This window comes from Sciurus vulgaris, assembly GCF_902686455.1.
Source record: "Sciurus vulgaris genome assembly, chromosome: 17".
Taxonomy (NCBI): domain Eukaryota; kingdom Metazoa; phylum Chordata; class Mammalia; order Rodentia; family Sciuridae; genus Sciurus; species Sciurus vulgaris.
Window position 1 is genome coordinate 1,246,524 of NC_136478.1, and position 22,383 is coordinate 1,268,906.

General features: G+C 48.4%; 1 protein-coding gene across 4 annotated transcripts in view; it reads right to left on the bottom strand.

Moving 5' to 3' along the window:
- The window catches only part of ZC3H18 (zinc finger CCCH-type containing 18), a 49,737-nt gene extending 28,804 nt beyond the window's left edge, over positions 1 to 20,933 (bottom strand). The window contains exons 1-6 of one of the 4 annotated variants that reach the window (XM_079119597.1): positions 20,758 to 20,933; positions 19,641 to 19,762; positions 12,878 to 13,488; positions 10,015 to 10,099; positions 9,199 to 9,270; positions 273 to 421 (exon numbers count right to left, since the gene is read on the bottom strand). In XM_079119597.1, the coding sequence (XP_078975723.1) occupies positions 273 to 421; positions 9,199 to 9,270; positions 10,015 to 10,099; positions 12,878 to 13,474 (903 nt within the window). In that variant the 5' untranslated portion in view covers positions 13,475 to 13,488; positions 19,641 to 19,762; positions 20,758 to 20,933. Of the gene's footprint in view, positions 1 to 272; positions 422 to 9,198; positions 9,271 to 10,014; positions 10,100 to 12,877; positions 13,489 to 18,606; positions 19,422 to 19,640; positions 19,763 to 20,757 lie in introns of those variants that run through there. The other 3 variants (XM_079119595.1, XM_079119596.1, XM_079119598.1) reach the window with 3 other exon arrangements.
- Between the last annotated feature and the right edge of the window lie 1,450 nt (positions 20,934 to 22,383).

A 22,383-nucleotide genomic window follows, 5' to 3' on the forward strand; every position in this document is an offset into this window, starting at 1 on the left:
AAAAAGATATGGGAGCAAAAACATCAACTGAAATACAAGCTGGTTGCACATGATTGGCTCTCCCGCCCAAGGCTCAAAGCATCCCCCAAAACGTCCAGGGCCAGTCTGGACGTTCAGATGCAGAAGCATCTGAAAGGGCCACTCTATGCCTCTCCCCAGGCAGAAGATGCCTTGTCCATGAGGCATACACTAATTTGTCATAAGCCTGACATTCACAGACAGCCCAGATGTTCAATGTGCTAGCAATTAAAGAAGAAGAGGTGTTCACGCACCCAAGGGTTGGCAGGCATCAATGGGTGAGGTCCAAGAGGCGGGGCACCATTAGGCGGGAAAGGGTCGGCTTTGGTGATTAGGGAGTAGTTCCCCTTGTCGTTCACTCCAGGGTGTATAAACCTACAATTCATTCCCCAGGTACAGTTCCCTATGGAAACAAAAGTCAGGTCAGCAAGGGTGCCAGTAGCCTAACTGCATGGATAGTGGCTGGCATGAGCAGCAGAATGTACTGAAGACCTGAGATGGTCTAAACGGCCAGCTAGTGCTCCAGCGGTCTCTGGATGAGGAGATGGGTGAGCCTGGAGAGGCCCAGAGCCAGGTGGCTGCAGTCAGGGTTACCCGACCTCCCTGCCGCTCTGTAAGCTCCACAGCAGGCAGGCTGGGTGACCTGGGCCCATGGCTCAGCTGAGAACTTCCGAGAGACAGCACTCCCTAGAAGAGGAGAGGGACCCCTGGGCACCAGGGGTCCCCAGGCCCAGTTTCAAAGTCACTCTGTGAGGTTTGCATGCAGTTAAACTCCACATCTGTAGATTCCACATTCATAGTTCTCCAAATGCAGAGTGAAATCATTCTCTGTATCACTACTGAACATTTACAGACTTTTCTCATCATTATTCCCTAAACAATAAGGTATGATAACTGTTTCCATAGCACTCACGCTGTGTTGGGCACTACCAGCAATCTGAGCTGACTGATGATCTAGGAGGGCTGTGTGTGGAGTCTCTGTGAACACTATGCCACTCTATACCAGGACTTGAGCACCTGCAGATGTTGGAATCCATGAGGTCCTGGAGCCAACCCCCTGTGGATACTGAGGGACAACTGTGCATATCAACTATCTGAGCATTAATTAAAACAGAAAATTCTAAGAGCTCTGCAGACTTGGGATTCAGTGCAGAGACACACTGCAGGCTTCAGGCAGCCTCTGTAGGCATACCCTGAATGCTGTTTTGATTCAAAAAACACTCATACTGAAGTAGAAATCAATGGGAAGCACTAACAATTACCAGAGTCCTGCAAGTGTGTCTCAGGGTAATCTTTGCCATCTCCATGCACTTGTACTTCCTTATCAAAATTCTCAAAACCATTCTGGGATATTTCTGAGACTTAAAAATGTGTGACAAATTAAAAACAGACTGATTATAATAAAAGTAGGCTTTTATACTTTGCTCACAAATAATCAAAACTGATTCTCAGCAAAAGAAAGACAGGATTATTAAGGGAAACCAATAGATTTTTCAGCGTAAAATGTATGATGCCTTATCAGTGACTGAACTGCTTTTTTAAAATTTATTTTCTTAACAGGTAGAATATATACAAGGTTCAAAAGCAAATATCGGGGGGCAGCTGGGGAGATAGCTGTCGGCCGAGTGCTTGCCTTGTAAGCACAAGGCCCTGGGTTTGATACCCAGCACCAAAAAAAAAAAAAAAAATTCCAAAAGCAAATATGGCTTATAGCATCTACATAGTTTTATAAAACATTTTTGCTGGGTAACATGTAGCTTGATTTTAAGTAATTTAAAAATATATATTCAATCCTAAACATGATATTCCATTTGAATGTTTCTGTCAACAAATCATATTTTTAATTAAAAAAGAAATAATCATTTGGTATTTAGGAAAAAGCCAAACTTTATTTTTAGGCATTATGAATAAAGCTTGCATTAAAATCAACTGAATACAACATAATAGCATGTTGATCTAAATTAAACATGAAATAAAGTATAGTTAAAATTGCTTCTCTGGAAATAAAAATATGACAAAATAACTTAAAAATTTCTAAAGGTATTTAAGAGAACACAAGTAAGTCAAAAGAGGCTGGAAACATTCTTCTGTAATGCCTGGGGATCCCCAGGCCTCAGAGGGCTCTGAAGCAAGACTGCACAGTCGGGCATGGAAGAGGTCATAAGCACTGTCCACTTCACAATCTGACCGAAAACATCCATGCCACAGTTAATGTTGTTTGTTATTAAAATATAACAAAAGTGCACCATAGAAAAATTTCAAGTACAGAAAAGTATTAACGGTATGAGCCACGCTTTTCTGCAATTTCCTTATTATATACATCTGGGTGGAGGATGAGTAGATATTTGATATTTTTCCATATTCACAAAATTTTCAAAACAAAACAAAAGCACCACCCACAGGCCCACTGCCAAAAGACATCTCATGGCACTCCTGTTGCAGCAAAGAGGAACGGGGTGCCAGAGATGTGAGCGAGCCACAGAGGAAGGTGCAGTGATAGCGTGGTTGCCAGGCTGCCTGCTGCTGGGTGCTAAGCCAGCACCCTGCTGAGAAAGGTGCTGACCCCTGACCACCCAGCAAAGAGGAAAAGGGCTCCAGGAAGAAGGACAGCTGTCCAGCAGAGCATCCCTAAGCCCATCGCCCTTTGACAGCAAAGTCTGGAAGGTGCACACTTAAGTGCTGGGGCTAAGGGAGAGGAAGCCTGATGCTTGAATAGCATATCACTGCCACGATTTAAAAAGCAGTTTGTTTAAAAAAAGACAATGGAAGCAAAACTGCAGATGTTTCAGAATGGTAAGGTCTTCTGCTGTGTTGCTCTGGTTTGCTTTTGCAGCAGTGGGGACTGAACCCAGGGTGCTCTACCACTGAGCCATGCCCAAGCCCGTTTTATTTTTTATTTTGAGGCAGGATCTTACTAAGTGGCACAGGCTGGCCTCAAACTTGCCATCGTCTTGTCTTAGCCTCCAGAGCTGCATTACCGTCTGATCACAGACTGCGCCACCACGCCCAGCTGGTCGTCTGCTTCTAAATGGAACTTCCCGAACACAAAACACGTGAACTGCAATTCTGAGTGCACAAACAAACGCTCACACTTCCTGTGTGAGGACTCTGCAGGTGGACGTGGAGACAAGCTAGAGGGGAGGAGGGCAGAGCTGTCACGGACGGGCCAGCAGCTCCTTTACGCCTCCAGTCTCTAAGTGCCACCCTCGCACACGGGGCATCACAGGGAAGGAGTGTTCTTTTCTCAACTGGAGGGTGGGTACCTTGGCAAATAAATTCTTTTATTTGGCTTTATGCTCCTATAAACAATGTACTACTTTACATATACAAAATGTTTCATGATAAAACAAGCATAGGAATGCTGAATTGAAAAAAAAATACCCACAACTCTAAAAGGCTGTCAGTGAAGTATCCTTCCTACTCCATGCCTTCAGGGTCCTGTGCCAAAGCAGCCCTCAACTTACTGGGACCAACCAACAACTGAATGACGTACACTTCCCAGTTTCCCATGAACACAGTGTATACTGTTGAACCTTGCTTTTTTTTCACCAAATAACACAGCTACAAAAAAGGAACCCATAGCCTTAATAGCAACAGACCCAAACTGCACCAAGGACACAGATACAACGCACATACAAGAACCTACAGCAGGCCCCTCAGCAGAAATCCAGGAAGCTAACTAGGCAACAGGAAGGGGAAGCTATGCCTCTGGCCTGGTAGCTGCTGGCCAGGCTCCCATGTCCAACAACCACGGAGCCCGCTCTCCTAGTGTGAGGGCACCAGGAAGAGCAAACACTGTGTCTGCTGAGTGCGACTGCATGAGAGCGTACGTGTGTTTAGGTCCACCAACTGCTGGATTTTCAGTTTGTGCTTTGTTTTGAACAATCTACCCACCCCCTCTTCAGACCCCCATTCTGTATTTGCAAAGGTCCTGCTAGGACAGCCAAGGGATGCTGCAACGTGTCTGTTCCTACACAAAGTATGTGCTTCATGCTGGGACTGTAAGAAGAGCCTTCAGATGAATTTTCCTCAGTCTTCTTTCCCCTTAGCCTGCATAACTCCAAGCAGGTAATAAACAGAGGTTGTCTGGGTAAAGAAAAGGTCAAAGTGCTTTAGTGGTTTTTATAAAAACACTTCACAAAAGGAAGTCAGAATATACAAAAAACTAAGAACTAAGCTTGAGGGCCAACCAAAGAGCTATGAATCTGCATGTGAGCTGGTCCAAAGCCTGGTGGACTTCTGCACACCGTGTGCACCAGGACAATACGAGGACTCCGGGTCACCCTTCCTCAGCACACAGCAGAGGCAGAGGCTGGCAGATAACCAGTCTGACCCAGTGAGATTCAAGATGTGTGGAACTGAAGAAATACTCACATGGCAGCTGAGAGAACCAGAACAATTTCTCAACTGCTTCTTTAAGGAACATGGACTTGAAACCAGCAGTTCTTTAACTTTTTGGTCTCAGCACCCTAGATGGCCTGTTTATGTGGGTCATTTCTATTGATATTTACTGTATTCAAAACTAAATGAGAGCCCCAAAGATATTTCATTAATCTACTTAAAAATAAATCAAATGTCTGACAACATGAATATTCTATGACAACATTTTTTGGCCACTCGGTGAGAGGAGTGGCATGAGGTCTCTTCTTGTGGCTCCGTCTGCTGACAGCAGGTGCTTCATCTGCTTTTGGGCTTCAGGTGTGGTGCTGGGTGTTTTGGTTGAGGTAGGTGAGCTTGGCTGGCCCCACATAACTGAAGAGATGCCCACTGCTGCACAGATGCTCCTGCTGCTGTCCCCACAGGTTCCACACCTGTGCTATGCGGTGGAACCCAGTACTCATGAAGTCTGTCTTCAACTGAGTGGGACCTCTTCCCTGGCACGATTCTGCAGCACCACCCAGTGGTCAGCTGGAGAATTTACCATGCACTAGGAAGAGGAGCAGTCAGTGGCAGATTCCAATTTCCCCAAGGTCTTAATTTCATTGGAGTGTAGGTTTTAACACTGTTCACAAACCAACCATTGTTCTTTTTGAAATGAGGGGCCCAGCTCCACAATGCTATGGCACATCTGTCTGCCATTCTTTCCAGGCACTGCCCCATCACCTGCCACTCAAGCACTTGAGACTCAAGTGTAGGATGGGGGCTCCTAGGACAGGGGCTCTGTGCACAAGGCCATCCCATTGTACCAAGTACTGAAAAGATGCACACTAAGGGATCTTCTTGGGGTGACGGAAACGTTCTACAACTGGATTGTGGTGAGAGCTGCACAACTTAGCAAATTCACTAAAATTCAACTAACTGTACACTTAAAATGGGTGAATTCTGCGGCATGTAAGCTGTACCTCTATGTTTCTTTTTTCAAAAGACCTTCACTCAAGTGTAAAATGAAACTGAATTATAATGCTTACTGCTATATGAGACATGGAATGAATTGGCATTCTTACATGAGAGCACAGGGTAAATACCTTACCACTAGCACAGCCTTAGTATCAAGGAAACAGTTTTAACCTGTGGGACGTCTCCTGAAAGGGTCTCAAGGACCCCCAGGGGTCCACAGTCCATACTCTGAGGCCTGCTGCTTTAAACACAAAAGAGAATGCAGGGATTTGAAGATGAACAAAAGACATTTCTTAAGGAAAATATACAAATGGCCAAGCACCTAAGTGGCTAAACATACACATTAGGAAAATGCAAATCACAACCACAGACACCATCTTGCACCCACTGGAAATGCTACTACAAAAAGTGAAAACGATACTGTGGAGGGTGCGGAGACACGGGGGCCCTGTGCCCACAATGGTGCGCCCACTGTGGACAGTCTGGCAGTTCCTCAAGACATTAAGAGCAAGACTGTGGTGCTCAGAGGCAGTGCTGCCTGGCATGTACCAGGCCCTGGGTTTGACTGCTAGCTGCACCAAAAAAAAAAGTAGAATTATATGATTTGCAATTCCACTTGTTGTCTATATGCAGAAGAATTAAAAGAAGGGTCTCAAAGAGATATCTGCACACTTGCTCTTGGCATTATCTACAGCACCAAGAGGTGGAAGCAAGACAAATGTGCAATGGTAAGTGAAAACAATGCTTGTTGTTCAGTGAAACATTACTGGTCTTAACAAGGAAGGAAATTTCAGCACATGCTATACACAGATGAACCTGGCAAGTATGCTCTATAAAACCAGCCAGTCACAAAATGACAAATGCTATTGATTCCACTTGCATGAGGTACCCAAAAAAAGTTGGGTCCATGAAGACAAAAAGCAGAATGGTGGTGCCAGGACTGGACCGCAGAACAGGGATTGTGGTCTGTTGGGTACAGTTTTGGTGCTCAGAGCTGACAGTGTCCTAGAGATGCTTGATGGGGAGGTTACACAGCAACTATCTCAGTGACCCTGGACTAAGATGGTAAATTTCACGTCATGTGCATCTTCCACAATAAAAAATACAATAACACGGGCAGAGACAAACGGGCTGGTGCTTGTTCACAGAGGGACGCACTGGAAACCCAAAGCAGGAAAGTTTAAAGAAAGTGCTTCTTGCTGAGTGTGGTGACACACACCTGTAACCAGTGACTTGGGAGGCCGAGACAGGAGGATTGCAAATTCAAGGTTAGTCTCAGCAACCTAGCGAGACCCTGTCTCAAAATAAAAAATAAAAAGGGCTGAAGATGTGGCTCAGTGGTTAAGTACCCCTGTGTTCAATCCCCAGTAGTAAAAAGTAAAAAGAAAAAACGAAACAAAACAAAAAACCAAACAAACCACAAATGCCTCTTATTCCTTTGCGTATGGAACTCTGTGTCCTGATTTTAAGAGGGAAAAACATGCCATACACAAAGGGTCAATTCTTCAAAATGTTTAAAAGCTGTGTTTCTAGTGCACTTTGTTGTCAATGGTCACAAATACCAATGTGTGCTCTGGGCAGTTAAATGATTTATCTATGGATCACAAGTAATCATGGGAACATACCTTGCACACCTGTTAAAAGTGTATGATCTAGTAGTTTTTAGTGTACTCTCCAAACTGAGCAGCCATCACCACCACCAGCTCCAAGGTTCAAGAAGGAAGCCCTACACTCATCCACTCTCAGCTCCCCTCCTCAGCCCGGGGACCTGCTAGCTCTGGACACTGATGTACATGGAGCCACACTGTGCTCTCAGGGGCCATGCATGCTGGCTCTCCTCTGCATGTCCTCAAGTTCCTGCAGGCTGCAGCAGGCACTGTTCTCTTCCCTGAGGTCCTTTCCTCTATGGCTGCAGAGTGTTCCACTGCACGGATGAACTCCTCAGCTATGGGACACCTAGGAGGTGTCCTGTTTGGGAGGTTATGAGTCCCTATGGCATGGCCATACGCCTTCCTCTTGGTCAGACACCCAGGAGCAGCAGTACAGGGTCATGGGGTAACTAACAATGTCCTCTACCTTCTGAGCAGCAGCCAGGATCTGCACCAAAGCAGTGGCACCATCCTACACTCACCCCAGCAGTATCTGAGGGTGTCGGCACACTCGTGTCCTTGCCCACAGAGCTTTGTTACACTTTCAAAGTAACTTCTCTTGTTCCTGAAGGTAAACTAACTCATCTCAATTCAACACCACACTTACAAACTGCAGGCAAGCAAAACACCTACATCCAAATACATTTCTCCTAAGAAAAAGCAGATGTTTTACAAAATGGAATCAATTATTTCCTTTCATACATCACCTTACAGAATAACCAACAAGAAAAGAGGTAAATATGCTTAAGAATGCTCCTCAGCTGGGCACGGTAGCGCAGGTTGGTAATCTCAGCTATTTAGGAGGCTGAGGTGCAAGTTCAAGGCCAGCCTCGGACACTCAGCAAGACCCTGGCTCTGAAAAGAAAAAAAAACAAAACAAAAAAACCAAAAACAACTAAGGTCCAGGGATAGGAGTATAGCTCAGTGGTAGAGCACTTGCTTAGTGTGTATAAGGCCCTGGGTTTGATCCCCAACACTGTGGGAAGGGAAGAAAAGAACCATTTTTGAAAGAAGTGAATGATCATGTTCAAATAAGCTACAAAAATGCCATTGCCCTAGCTTCCGCTCTCTTGACTGCAGAAACCCCTTTGCATGACCTCACTTGTGGACACTCATGCTCAGCATGTAGTCTAACCCACCCTGCCCGACCCATGAGGTACCCAGGAGGCGATACCCCTGCCCTTATATGCTAGGCGCCTTCCCCAATATTCGGATTGCATCTCCAGTGACGGCTGTGCCACATCTCTTCTGTGCTTCTGTTGTTAAATGCTGAGAACCAGTTCAGCAGTGTGAGCCCCGCTTGCTGGTCCAGAGCCTCCACTCAGGGATGGTGGGTCTGCTGTCTGCTGCTGTGGGACCTGTGGGCCAGTCCTAACCAACTGACCCCACTTCTGAGCCATGCAGCCACCAGAGAGCAGGGCAATGTGCAGATGTCTGTAAGCAGTGCTAATTCAAAGTAACTGCAGATGTGTGTGTGTGCGTGCAGTTTTCTCTATCCTTGTATCTAGGAATCAGAGATGGTCTGATGCCATTTAATCTCACACCATTATGGAAAACAGGTCTTCTAATTACACTTAACTTTTCTGAAACACCAATTCTCGAAATGCTCAACCTTTTAAGGAACTAATATGTGATGCACACTGCTCCATGTCCTCAGGCTGGCTGTGGTGACTGTCACATGATGGTCACTCCAGGCACATGGCTGTTGGCTTTAGGTGCACAGTCCATGCTCACCCTGCAGGACCACTTGCACTCCGGGGCCATCACATGCACATATGACTCAGATGGGCCAACTGTTTTCACTTGGCAAAACAAGCATACAGACAGTGTAGAGCACACACCCAGAGGAGCAAGCCTGACCAGGGTTCTCAGGAACCCCACATCAGGGCATTTGTAGGGCTGAGGAGCGGGTTACTTAGCGGCCAGTCTCAGTGCAGATTGCCCTATCTGCAAGATGAGACTCTATTCCCCCCACCCTACATCAGTTCCTGCCTCCTCCCAAGCAAGCCACCACAGCCTACGCCTCCTCCATTGGCTCTCGTGCCTCTTGAGGAGGGAGGGCCGGCCACAACAGCTCTCTGCCCCTTGAAGCCCCACTCCTTACAGCCATGATCTGGATCCAGGTGGAAGAAGTCTAGCCCCTGGAGCAGGGGCTTTAAGGGACTAAAGAGAGTGAGTATGGGATATTTTGTACCTTTAACCTGGCCTCTGAGTGGTATGGAATTTGGTATTGGTGGAAGAAGAGTGGATAATGGTGTCACAACATCTGGAAAAGAAGTACAGGAAGCTCTTGTGAGCTTTAGACTGCACACACAGGCTGGCCAGTGAGCAAGTCATCCAAAGGCAAGAGAAAACCATCCTCCTACCTGGCCAAGGGAAACGCTCACGAAGAGAAACATGCCCATTAGAGAAACCCTTACAAACTGAAAATTCTCATCTACATTCCTTAACATCCCAAGACTTTAAAACTAAACAGTATCACCATGCTGAAGGGTTATGCTACATGCTGACATGTGGATAGTCCAGATTGCTAAGCAAGGTTTTAGCAGACAGCCCCTACTGCCCAGCTACTCAACTCCCACTGTCCTCTGCAGAGTGCCTATGGCCTCCAGAGGCCTCCCTTCCATTCTCAAGTCCATCCCGTGAAGGACGTGCTCCTGATACATCCTGCAGGAACTGGTCATCTCTTACAGAGGTGGGGGACGTTAGCACTGGTGCCAGAGCACTGGGCCTGACAGAAAGGACCCCTCAGAAAGACAACGGCTGCTGCCTGTTTGTCACAGGTCTACTGTAAGTGTGTGAAAGTGCAGGCCGGCTCCCTCCACGGCAGTCTCCTAAGCAAGGAGAGGACCAACAAAAGGGTCTGCTGTTGAGCAGCAGCAGCACCGCTCATGGCCTGGCCTCAAGAGCAGCAGCCGTGCACAGCAGGGCCTAAGAGGCTGAACCACCACCTGGGTCCCAGGAGCAGACAAGGTACTGCAGCCTGAGCAAAGCCCAACCCAGACATTACCTTTCATGAAGAATCGGCAGGTGGGGCGAGGCCTCACCTTCCTGTCACTGGGGTCCTTCACTTCGCCTTCTTCCAGATCATCATCCTGGAACAGAAGACACTCGTCTTAACAAGGTAGGGTGACCTGCCCCTTGCACCACCTTCACCTCAGGGTGGTACGGCAGTTGAGTTTGGGGAATACTGACATTTTCCACAAGGTGTGTCTTGGCCACTCACCAACTCACGTCAGTTTCCCCAACCTTGGATTCCAACCTACACCACAGGGATGGTCTCAAAGCCCGCCTATCAGCCTGAGGGCCAAGGAAGAATGTTGGGTAACAGTGTGGGCTACATGAAGCACTGCACATGTTACTCTGCCTCGTGGCTCAGGCTCAGTCCAGAGTCCCTAACCTTATTATCCAATTCTAAAGTGACGCAGGAGCTTTACAAAGGCCAAAGCCTGGCTCCTAGCCCAGGGGTTCTAATGAGCAACCAAGACTTGAACTGCTCTGTGCTCCCTAATCACTCACTGCCCCAAGGCCTATGCCCACCAAGCCTCAGCCAAGATTCCCACCTGTGCCTCTCAGCTGAGACTCCTCCTTGGATGCCCCAGCCCCTCCCCACAGCCCTGGCACCAGAGGGAGAATGGAACAAACATGTCCCCTACCCTTCCCAAAGGGATGGTATATTCCAGGTGACTGAAGGTCTGCTAATCAAATGACAAGATATAAAGGCAGAACAAGGAGTCCTGACAGGAGGTCTTGAGTTGGTAACACCAAGGTAAAGACCCATGAAGACCAACGAAGCTGCTTATGGCATATGAGAAGGAAGCCTGGCCAGGGAGAGACCACCAGAGGTATGAGAGAATGAAAGATCAGCAGGCAGTTCAAGGACATACACCAGCAGACGCACTCCGCACTGGATACCTGGAGGGCTGGCCCTGGCGTACAGATTGCCCTCTACGTGCAAATGGTTCTCCAGTGTAGACTTTCCTCCACTTCCACTTCACGTCTCTAAGTCCCTCAACTTTAATGTGCCCCAAAGCAGTGGGATTCAACTATTTGCTCAACAGTCACCAACAAGCTGCCTACAGTGTGCCAGGCCCTGGGGACAAGAGGTGAATCAGTCAAGTGGGTCCCAATCTAAGAGCCTCTGCTCTTGGGATGGACCTGAGGAAGCAACTGACACCCCGGAATCTCAGTGGAGCGAGACTGGCTGCAGCCCACATAAGGATGGGGAGGCATCCAGGATGCAGATTTGGGCAGGGGACAGCAGGGGAAACCAGCAGAACTCCTTGGGTAAGTCAGGTGTGCTCTGATGGGGGCAGAAACTACCAACCACAGCACATGCCCACCTACCTGGCCAGTTAAGGCGTGCCCTGCTCTGCCTAGCACACCCACAGCATGTTATCATGGGCCTGGCACATGAAAGGGAAGGCCTCCCCTGTTGCTGAAGGACACTGGTCACAGTGCAATGGAGCTGAGGGGTCCTTGCAGGAGGCACAACCAAACAAACAACAAAAAACCCCAAAACACGCCACAGGATCTAAATGGGGCACACACTGTTTCTAGGGGAAACCAGCAAACCAAGGCTATGGCATTGTCCAGGGCTTGCCAGGTGCACTTCATCTCCTCACGGTCCATGATCTCAGTGCAGGGAGCTGCCAGCACCAAGGCCCTCCACCTTCCCAAGGAGGCCCAACCACCTCTGATGAATCCCCGACACAAAGGGCCTGAAGAGTACCTGGTGACCGGACTGGCCCCACTGCACTCCTGCTGGCTTTGGACAAGGCTTTTCTCTCCAAAACACCAAAGACTCAAACTCACAGGCAGTCACAACCATAACCTCACCCAAACTGATGAACCTGAGTCTCACAGTACCTTTTCTCTTTGCCAGCCCCGGGGTAGAGGTGAATTTCCCAAAACCAGAAGCAGGGACAGCAAAACCAGAAGCAGGGACAGCAAGGAAACCTGCGCAACACAGTCCTGACAAACCCCTGACAAGGTCACATTAAGCATATCATTAATTAAGGACATCAACAGTGAGAAGACAAACCCTCAAATCCTGAGCCTGCAGCCACACACACGCCAGAGGACACGTGCTCTCAGGACCAACACCAGTCAGGCAGCACCCACCACCCTCCAACTGCCCAGCATGGCCAGGGCAGCAGACCACAGCCCAAATTGGACAGAGTCCACACAGACCAGCAGGCTGCTGGAAAGGGTACACGTGTCAACCCAGGATTCCAGATCTAACTGGTAGGCTTCCCTCTCCAGCCCAGCCCACCTCTGAAGATGTCCAATACATCTTCCTTCAACTGCAATGACAAGGATGAGCAGAATCTCTTCCCAGGGAATCCCAGACTTCCCATCTGCTCTGTCCCTTGAGGTCAACACTTCTTTTTTTTTTTTTTGCGGTACTGGGGATCGAACTCAGGGCCTTGTGCTTGCGAGGCAAGCACTCTACCAGCTGAGCTATCTCCCCAGCCCGTCAACACTTCTAAGAAATACTGCTCAGACTTCAGGCTGTTTTCTTCAAAACACTGATTCAAGTTCTTCAACATCATCACCTGCCATGAAACTGGACCGAATGAGTCTAAGGTCAGGTTACTGGTATTCCTTCTCCTGGCCCAAAGGCCAGACTCACACTGCAGTGGGGCCTGGGTGTTTTCAGGGGGTCCACAGAGACTGCTGGCTGCCACTTGGCAGCAAAGCTTTCTTGCACAGACCTACCTGCAGTCTCCATCTCCAGCATGAGTGCTGGTGTTCCGCACGGCTGCCCACCACCCACCTCTAGGAACGAGGACCAAGAGGAGTCCTTATCTTGCGGTAGCAGCCCCTCTGGGGAGCAAGCCCTGCTGACTCAGGCTGCTCTTCATACTCACGTCTATCTCCCCGTCATCGATCTCTCCATCATCGTCCTCTTTTTTTTTCTCCTTGGCAGCCTCTGGGGGCTCCCTTTCCCCCACACTCTGGACTTCAGGCTTTCCCTCCTCTGCAGGAGCACCTTCCCCCTTCTCGTCCTCCTCGGCCCCAGCCTTCTCAGCCTCATCCTCTGGGGCAGCAGGAGCCGGCTCCTCAGGGACCTCCTCATCATAGTCTAACTCATGCTCATCCAGCTCCCTGGTCACAGAGGAGGCCTCATCCCTGAGGTCACTTGCACGGTCCTCCTCGCCATCATCTGCTTCCTCCTCACACGGGGAGCCTGCTGGACCCCTGTTCAGCTCATGCGCCTCAGAGTCCTGATCCTGGGACTTGGGCTCACTGGCTTGGTCCTCCTCATCAGAGCGGTTCTCCTCCTCCTGGCGTGGCACCCTGGCTGTGTTCTCCTCATCCTCTAAATCGGAAGCCCTTCCCGCAGCTCCATCCAAATCCTGATCAGACCCACTTTCCCTTAAAATGTCATCATCAGAAAGTGCCGGCTGTTCCTCTTCATCCTCTGGGGAGCGAGGATTCTGTTCAGGGCTCTCAGCCACATCCATGGGTACCCACGGTTCTGGGAAAGAAACAAACACAGGCTTACAGCATGGAGTGGGATGGAGAGTAAACCCTATCCTGTTCTCCTAGCTCATGCACCTGAAGGAGAAAGTGGACCTGCACTGTGCATGGCCCACAGGGCTTCCCCCAAACCCACAAGCCACTCTGCAGAAAGACCCCACAGGCTGGACCACACTCTACTTAAGTGGCACTGCTCCCTTTTCTTGGCAATCTGGGAACATGAGACGTGGCCCAGCACAGCCCTTCACTCTCAGGTGCAGCCCCTGAGGTTAACAGACAGTAAGCCACAGATTGCAAAGGAGAGCTATTTGGATTCTTAAAGTACTTCTCAAAGGCAGTAAGATTTTCATGGATCAAGGGAGCACAACTCGAAGGCACATGTCTGGGGTCATCCCCAAAGGAATGGAGCAGGCCAGTAGTTTGTAGACCTGGAGCCTTTCCTATTGCTGAATGCAATTCTCAAAGCACAGCCTTCCTTTGCCTCAGTTCCTCAGGTGGGCACTCTTTAAAGAGAGCCTCCAGGGGCTGGGCTTGTGGCTCAGTGATAGAGTGCTTGCCTAGCACATGTGACCACTGGGTTCAATACTCAGCACCACATATAAATGAAATAAAACAAAGTAAAAAAAAAAAGGGGGGGGGGGTCTTTAAAAAAAGAGAGTGAGCCTGCATGTTGTCACCACAGACTTGTGCACTCGGCCTCCAGCAGGTGCCCACGGTAGTGCTCGGAGTCCAGGGACATGCCAGAGTAGCACCACCATTCCATATTGGTGCATGCTGTGGTAGAGAATTCCGGCAGAAAACTTCACACACCAAGTCATGTGTTTACAAAAGGCCAGCAGCATCATTTTAGAAGACTGCACTTCTGTTGCTACTAATCCAAATTTAATTACAGAGCCAATGTTTTCTTATTTTCCCATTGAAGATTCATGGAAAGCACACTACTCCATTTGTTTCAAAGGCAGTTTGCCTAAGGTGGGGTCAGAGTGTAAGTACAGGGCACCAAATACGATTGGTCTGTAAACCAGTATTTCCAACCCCCCAACCAACAGGCAAGAATTTGATATTCATCTGATTCTTCATTATGTGAAGCTGTTCAAAAAGGTTTTTTTGAGGCAAGGGTCTTACTGTGTTTCCCAGGCTGGTCTCAAACTTGCAATCCTCCTGCCTCAGCCTCTCAAGTAGCTGGGATTACAGGTGTGTACCATTGTGCCTAGACTAAAAAGTTTCTGTTTAAAATAAGGGGTGTCATAGTCAGGCTGTTCTTGATCTGCGAGATCTAGAAAGAGTTTATTCATTCCAAGATCATTATGAGTTTAGAGATAGCAAGTCATGCTCAATTTACATATTTTATATCTTTTAAGTTATTTATACAATTTTATATTTACATGTTAAAAGTAAAAATGTAGCTTTTAAATTTAAATTTATGTTTTCAGTACTTTTTTTATTATCATTAAATTTATACTTTTAAAAGGAAAGCCTGTTTAAAGTTATTGCAAAGTGCTGAGCTCGTATCTAAAACTACAGTTTCTTTTTTCTTTTTAAAGTATGTGTATATACACGTATGTATATACATGCAGTTAACAGATTACAACAAGTTGAAGCACTTAAGATTTACCACATTATAAAAACACAATAATTAACCATCATATAAATTCATAAACCAACCAATCTAGCCTATGTTACTCCAAAACTGTAAGACAGTTTTGAAAAAGATCACTTCTGGTTTCCTAACTACAGTATTCAGAGGTAGGACTACTGAAAGGAATTACTAAAAAGTCAGCCCTGTAGTGGCAAACTATGCTGGAAGGAGAAAGGCGAGGAGCCCACCACCCAGCTCCAGGTCTCCATACAAGGCTGTAGTTGAGCCGTCAACTCCTGCAGCGAGGGCAGGGTTCACCATTAGCAGCCAAAAGGAGTGGAACACAGCCTGGGCCAGGGCCTCCACGCTCTCTTCTCCCACTGCTCAAGACCAAAGGCTCATGTGTGCATGTGGTGGTAGGGTTACAGCAGTTAGGTGCTAGCACCAAGCTGGCAGTACCTCCTGCCTCTGATTATTAGTGACATGAACAAAGTAACTACGCATAAGATTTCCTTTGTGCAGAACATCCTACACCTAGCTTTGTATGTTTTTTATTACATTTATATTTTAAAACTTTCCCCAGAGAAGGGCAGAGATTTTTCATCTACCAAGCCGCCTAGGGTGGTACCTAGTACCTATAGGAAGTCAGTCCTGCTGATGGGTTATTGAGTCTTAGATACCCCACTTAAAACCTGACAAATTCTCCTGCTCACATTTTATAGCTAATGGCAACCTTGGAAACAAAGTTATCTCTTAAATCAACTAACTGTTAGGCAAAACTAAATGTCCCCTCAAACTAGATTAAAAATCACAAAATTGATACTCTGCAGAAAACACTGGCCAAGCTGCTGCGGGCCTTGCAACATACTATCCTGGGCATAGCAGGACCACAGCCTCTTATAACCTGCTAACAGCTCTTTTCTGGAGCCCAAACTAGCTGGCAGTTTGGTTTCACTGTCATCATTAGGTACAACCAAACTGTTTCTTATATTTTGGCAATCTTAAAACTCTGTGGTCAGAAATTAAAAAAACAATACTTAGCTTTGAAAATCTGAACTACTGCCAGTGGGCCAGTCAAGAGTGGGGAGACTGCCTTTTAGTTTGCCAATGGGGCTTCTGAGAATTGTAGGCCTCATTCTGCTGCTTCCTAGGTTTAAGATCCTGGGAAGTTATGTGAACTTGCCAGACATCAGTTTCCTCATTCAAAAACCAGGGATAACAGAAGCCACTTTGTGAGGTTGTTACAACTTTCCTTGATGATGTAATTGATAATGTGCCAGGACGTGCTCCATACCTTCTATTTATTTTTATCTTTTTTTAGAACTATTTTTCAGTTGGCAATGGACCTTTATTTTATCTATTTATATGTGGTGCTCAGAATTGAACCCAGTGACTTGCATGTGCTAGGCAAGCACTCTGCCACTGAGCCACAACCGCAGCCCTTATTTTTATCTATTTTTTACTTTTTTAATTTACTTTTTACTTATTTAGTAGCACTGGGGATTGAATCCAGGTGCACTACCACTGACCTACACCATCAGTCCTTTTTTAAAAAATTTCAGATGGGGTCTAGTTAAACTGACAAGGTTGGCCTTGAACGTGTGGTCCTCCTGCCTCTGCCTCCCAAGTAGCTAGGATTATAGGCATGAGCTACCACGCCTGGTTTGATACATTTTAATTTAAACTGACTTAGAGTGAATGTAAGTAAATGTAATCCTCAATTTAGAAAAATCATACTCTAATCACTCCTGCCAAGCTTCAGCTCAAGTCTCCTGGAGCATTAGGAATAGATATTTTCCCCCTGCTTCACTTGACAAACACCACAATAAACCAATAGCCACTATCATACTGAGAGGTTTCTGCCAGCCCTGACTAACCCACTTCCCAGTGTCATTCTCAATCCTCAACCTTCCCAGTGAGTGCTGTTCCCCTTTCCCAGGTAAGGACACCAAGGCCACATAACTCCTGTGTGGCTGTGCTGGGGCTGTAGTACAAGCCTCCTCTGGAGCAGGTGCTCCTGGACCATGGGCAGCATGAGCTTCTGCTCCCTGCTTGGGAACCAGACACACTTTTAGCCACTATTTCTACAGAGTAGTGGGACCCAAATTCTAAACTTATTTTATAAATTCTTTCCTAGAAAACAGCCTATTCATACATTGGAGTCTTTTAGTAAACCTAAACTAGATTCTGCCTGTTTGGTGCTGCTGAGCCATCTACAACCCCACCTCTGTCATTCCAGAAAACCACAATTTCATATAGAAGGCAAGGTTACTAAATGATCCATATGGACTACTACTCAAAAAACACTGATGACCACACAAAGAGGCAAATGGTGACACTGGCCATTCATGATTTAAACCCATCTGAAGCTTAAATACCAGGAACTGGAGACTAAAGATGAATCCAAGGCACCTCACCTTCATGCTGAGTTCACAGAAAGTATAGCCAGAGTTAGATCCCAGGGCAGCACTGTGGCAGGTAAGATATTTCAAGAAGCACTTATGAGCCTGCAAGCCCTCCACGGTAGAATGTACAGTAGATCAACTTTTCCTGACCACTGAGGGGTTTTTGGCAATCACCACAAAGTGGCAGAACAAATGGCACCAAGGGCACCTGACACTGTCCCAGCTTGTCAGAGGAGCTTTGGGGGCACGTGTGCCACAGACTGCTTTAATAATCTAATGACAGGTAGGACCCTCACCCTAGATATGTAAATTTCTGTCTTACTTCAGGGAGTTCCAAACCCCCAAGGACCACCCCAGGTTAAGAACTCTTGCCTCTGTATAGCGTACATCATTCTGTTACAGGCTGTTACATTGATTTATTTAAAAGCTGCTGGGAGACCCCCTTACCTGCTACTACAGTTTGGATCCTAAGTGTTCCCCCCATCCAACTAAAGGCCCATGTTTTAAAGCCTGGTCCCCAGAGAGGCACTACTGAGAAGTGCCAAAACTTCTAAGTGGGGCCTAGTGGGAAGTCTTTGGGTTGCTGGGGTGGGCCCCAAAGTGGACTGTGAGACTCTGGTCTCTTTTTCTGTTCCCTGGTTTGTGATGAGGTAAGTGTTCTTATTATACCACATGCTCTGACTGTGATATGTTACCTTGCCAATCATGGATGGGAAACTCCAAAACTGTGAGCCAGAACAAAACTTTTCTCTTTGTAAGCTGATTATCTGGGAAATTTGTTATAGTGATGGAAAGTTAACACACCCACTATGGAGTGTGGGGGTTCGGACTCATTTCCTGGTCCCTGAACTCAGCCAAGAGCTGGCAATCAATAGCCTAGTTACTACAAAACATACTATCTAAACTGGAACACACTTCTGAGACTAAAGGGGGAACCATTAGCAAACCTAGGTGGCAGGTACAGGACTGCCCTGGTGTACTGGGACACAGTCACCCCTAGGAGGCCCTAACAGGCTTCTTGAGGGAAGGAAGGAATCACATTATCTTCTTTCCCAAAGGACCTCCTGGAATTTTACTGCTGTAGTCCACTCAGGTGAACACTTTCCAGAGCAAAACATGCTAATGAATCTACCTGTTTATTAGAAGCCGAGTCACACCTGTGCACGGAAGAGATGGCACCTCAGTAGGAATCAGGAGATGGCTTGAGCTCCAAGCCCTGCTCTTGGCAGGTTAACTGTCTCTCTGAGTGTCAATATGCAGATATCTGAGTGGTACTCTATGCCAGGTGCAAGGAAAGGAAACATGTAGCCTATTAAGTGCAAAAAATGAAACAGAGGGTCCTCTGGTTAAGCTCACCAAATCCCAGGTTTATAATTTTTGCTCAGTTTGGTCTCTTACACAACCACCACCCTGTAATCCAGAACTCTTGGTGAGGTTGAGAGCTCAATCTTTGGTCCTCCAATCCACAATGTTGAATCTATCCAGGGAATGAAATGGCAAGTGTCCACTGTCCTGTCTCTGTGCCAACTGCACTTGGCAGATGATACTTGATACATGGTCACTGAATGACAACACTCTCATTACCTAAGGAACTGCTGCATACGACCAGTATACAACTTAGACACAGAGTGGGTGCCACCTCTCCTCTGAAAAGTCACTTTGGAGGCTACACTCCAATTCCAATGGCACTGTTGACCTGCTTAACATTTTTTGGAACTTCTCTTTTTGAATGAGCTTTGTAGTCTGCAGAACACTCTCTGGGTGCCCTCAGGGGTGGCAAATCCTCCTCCTTGCAGGTGGGGCACTTTGAAAAACTACTGCAAGTCACTCAGAGCCTGGTCTGATACCAAGCCAGGTAAGATATCTCTTGGTCAAACTTGGGGGGTGACTATTGAATGAGACCAATTTTCTGATAAGGCTTACATATTTACTACTAGGTAAGGAATTCTGAAGTGGTGTTGGCAATATAATCTTTTGGGATGATTACTCTTAACAGAGCAGTCCCACTTTGAATGCCTAAGTTCTGATACATCTGGCTAAAATTCTGATGCTTAATTTAATGGACTTAGCAATGACTAAAGGAAAGATGACAAGGTTAGGGGCAGATACCATTCCCAAACTGACAAAGCTCAACCACCAAAAACTCCCTGGTAAGAAAGTACTCACCTTGAGATGATCTGGAGTGTGATAAGGTGAAAAATATCTTTAAACATGAGCAAGGTCACAGTTTACCTGTCTTTCTGGAGTGCTTCCACAAAGCTCTCTCACAATGTTTGAGCATTTCCCATCTACAACAGAAGAGTTCCAGGCTTTGGGACACATTTGACTGTTGACTGGTTCCAGAGCCAGCTGGGCTCCACATGTGTGCTCAGATTTTAAATTTATAGGGAAAGGTTCTCCTCCCAGGGCTGGAAAGTGGGAATCAGCCTAGGTCCAGGCCCACCCTGAGAATCCCAATCACGGAACCAAGATAGGCAATGCCACACTGATGAGGTTCACAGGAAAAACGACGAGAGCCTTGTGACACCCCAAACAGAACTTCAGGTGCCAAATGCTCTCTTCCATTTCCCCCAAATGGGTCTGAAGAATGACCCACTCTTGCAAATGAGTTTGCTAAACGAAGCTCATTTAAAATGATCAACCACTGGGCCCAGTAAACTCTACTGTCAGAGTATTCGGGAAAACTCAAGTTCCAGCAGGAGCGAGACCGTAAGTCCCGAAGTCTTATTTGCTTCCAGCATCATAGCTGCAGTTACTTTATATCAAGGACCCGGCATTTCTGAGCTCCCGATCAAAGGGGCAAGAAAGTTACACATTCCTAGGAGCCCAGAGCGCGTCTTGGGGCGCAGTCGGCACGTCCAACCCGCGCACACTCGGGAGCTGCGGGAGCAAGTTCCAGCAGGCTCCAAGAGCTCCACGTTCCCCGAAGAGCCCATCGACAGTCCGGGCGGGCCTTCTCCCGGGCGAACCAGCGTGCTCTCTCCCCGCTTTGTGGGCGGCAAGCATGTGCCACGCGAGTGGCCCGGAAGGGAAATGACAGCTTCAGGAAAATCCACTCCGCCGCGGGCGGGAGGCAGCGCGCGAGGGCGCGGGGCCCGGGCGCCCAGGCCGCGGGCCGGGCTCGCGCCCGTCTCGGCGTCCCGCCCCGGCTCGGCTAGCTGCGGCCCGCGGCTGCGCACGGCGGGGGCGCGCCCGAGAGCTGCGGAGGCGGCGCCGGGCTCGGGGCCTCGCTCCCGCCGCCGAGGCGGCCTCCCCCCGCAGCCCGCCGGCCGCGGCCGCTTACCTCAGCGCGAGGGCGGGGAGGGGGCCACGGCTCCGCTGGGGTCGGGGCGGCGCGGGCAGGACGTCCCTCGGCCCTTCCGCTCCTCACGGGCTCCGGCTTCAGGCGCGACGCGGGCGGAACAAACGGGCTCCACTACCCGCGGGGGCCGGCCATTGTGCGACGTCATCCGGCCGCGACGGCCGTCCTGCGGGCCGCGGGCTTCCCTCGCTCGCCCCGCCCCTCGCGCTTCCTTCCGGCCTCCGCGCGGGCGCCCACGGCGCAGGCGCGCGCGTCGCCCCGCCCCCGAGGCGTGTCTCTGCGCCTGCCGGCGGCCCCGCGGCGCCTGCGCAGGGTCGGCGGTGACCTGAGGCGGGTGCCGCGAGCGGAGATCGGGTGGCGACTGGGTGGTGCTGGGAGCGTCTGCTCCGCTGCTTCGTGTGGACAGCTTGACCCTGCTGGTGGTCTCGGCCAGGCGGTTCTCGCGCCCGCGCTCTCAACCCGGGGGACGCGGGACAGGGGTCTGCGGCCGCCCGGAGCCTGCTGCCTGCCCGGTGCGGGCGCGGGCTGGGCTGCCCAGCGAGTGGCCTGGTCCTCTGGCCGCCCAGCCCGCGCACAGCGGAAACAGCCCCAATGCCCGTGAGCTGCAGGAAGGACAGAAGTCGCTCTGTCCACCCAGCGTTGCCTTCCATGCGAAGGAGAGCGGTCCTGACGTCCGCTGCGCAGGATGCACCCCGAGGACATGCTGGCGGGGTGGTCGCGGAGGCCGCGACTCCCCGCTTCACCTGTGAGCGCTAGCCTCCAGTTCCTAGGTATTGGAGGTAAGGCCTCTAAGAAAATAAGGCTAAATGGAATGAGGTCACAAAGGTGGGGTCCTGATCCATGCGATTAGTGACCTTGTAAGAAGAGACACCAGAGGGCTCTTTCTTGCCCTCTCTCCGTTTCTCTTTTCTCTCTTCCCGGCCATGTGAAGATGCAGTGAGAAGGTGGCCCTCTACAAACCAAGAAAAGCCCTCACCGGAACCCACAGTGTGGTTCTAGCATCCAAACAAAATAAATATCTGCTGTTTAAGTCACCCTCTAGGGGATTTTGTAACCCAAGATAACTCATCTATTTATTTATATGAAATATCCAGAATAGGAAAATTTATATAGTCAGGAAGTAGAGTGGGAGGCATGGAGAATGTTTATTGGGTACAAGTTGCTTTGAGAGATAACGTCTGTTTGATTAGGGAACAGTCGCACAACTTTGAATATGTAAGACCCAGTGAACTGCATGCTTTGAAAGGGTGAGTTTTGCTGCATGTGGTGGTGCACACCTGTAATCCCAGCAACTTGGGAGGCTGAGGCAGGAGGATCACAAGTTCAAGGCCATCTTGGGTAATTTAAGGAGACCCTGACTCGAAATAAAGACTGGGGATGTAGCTCAGTGCTAGCATGCACCTAGGCCCTGCATTCAATTCCCAGTACCACACACAGAAAAAAAGAGAGTGTGTGTGTGTTTTACGATGTGTAATTATTTGTCAATAAAGCTGATTTTTTTTTTTTTTTTTTAAAGAAAAATGAGAGATAAAGGTTAGGGGAGAAAGGGAGAGGGAGAGATGGGACAAGTCTGCTTTCCAAATGAATCTTGAATTGTCCTTTCCTCTG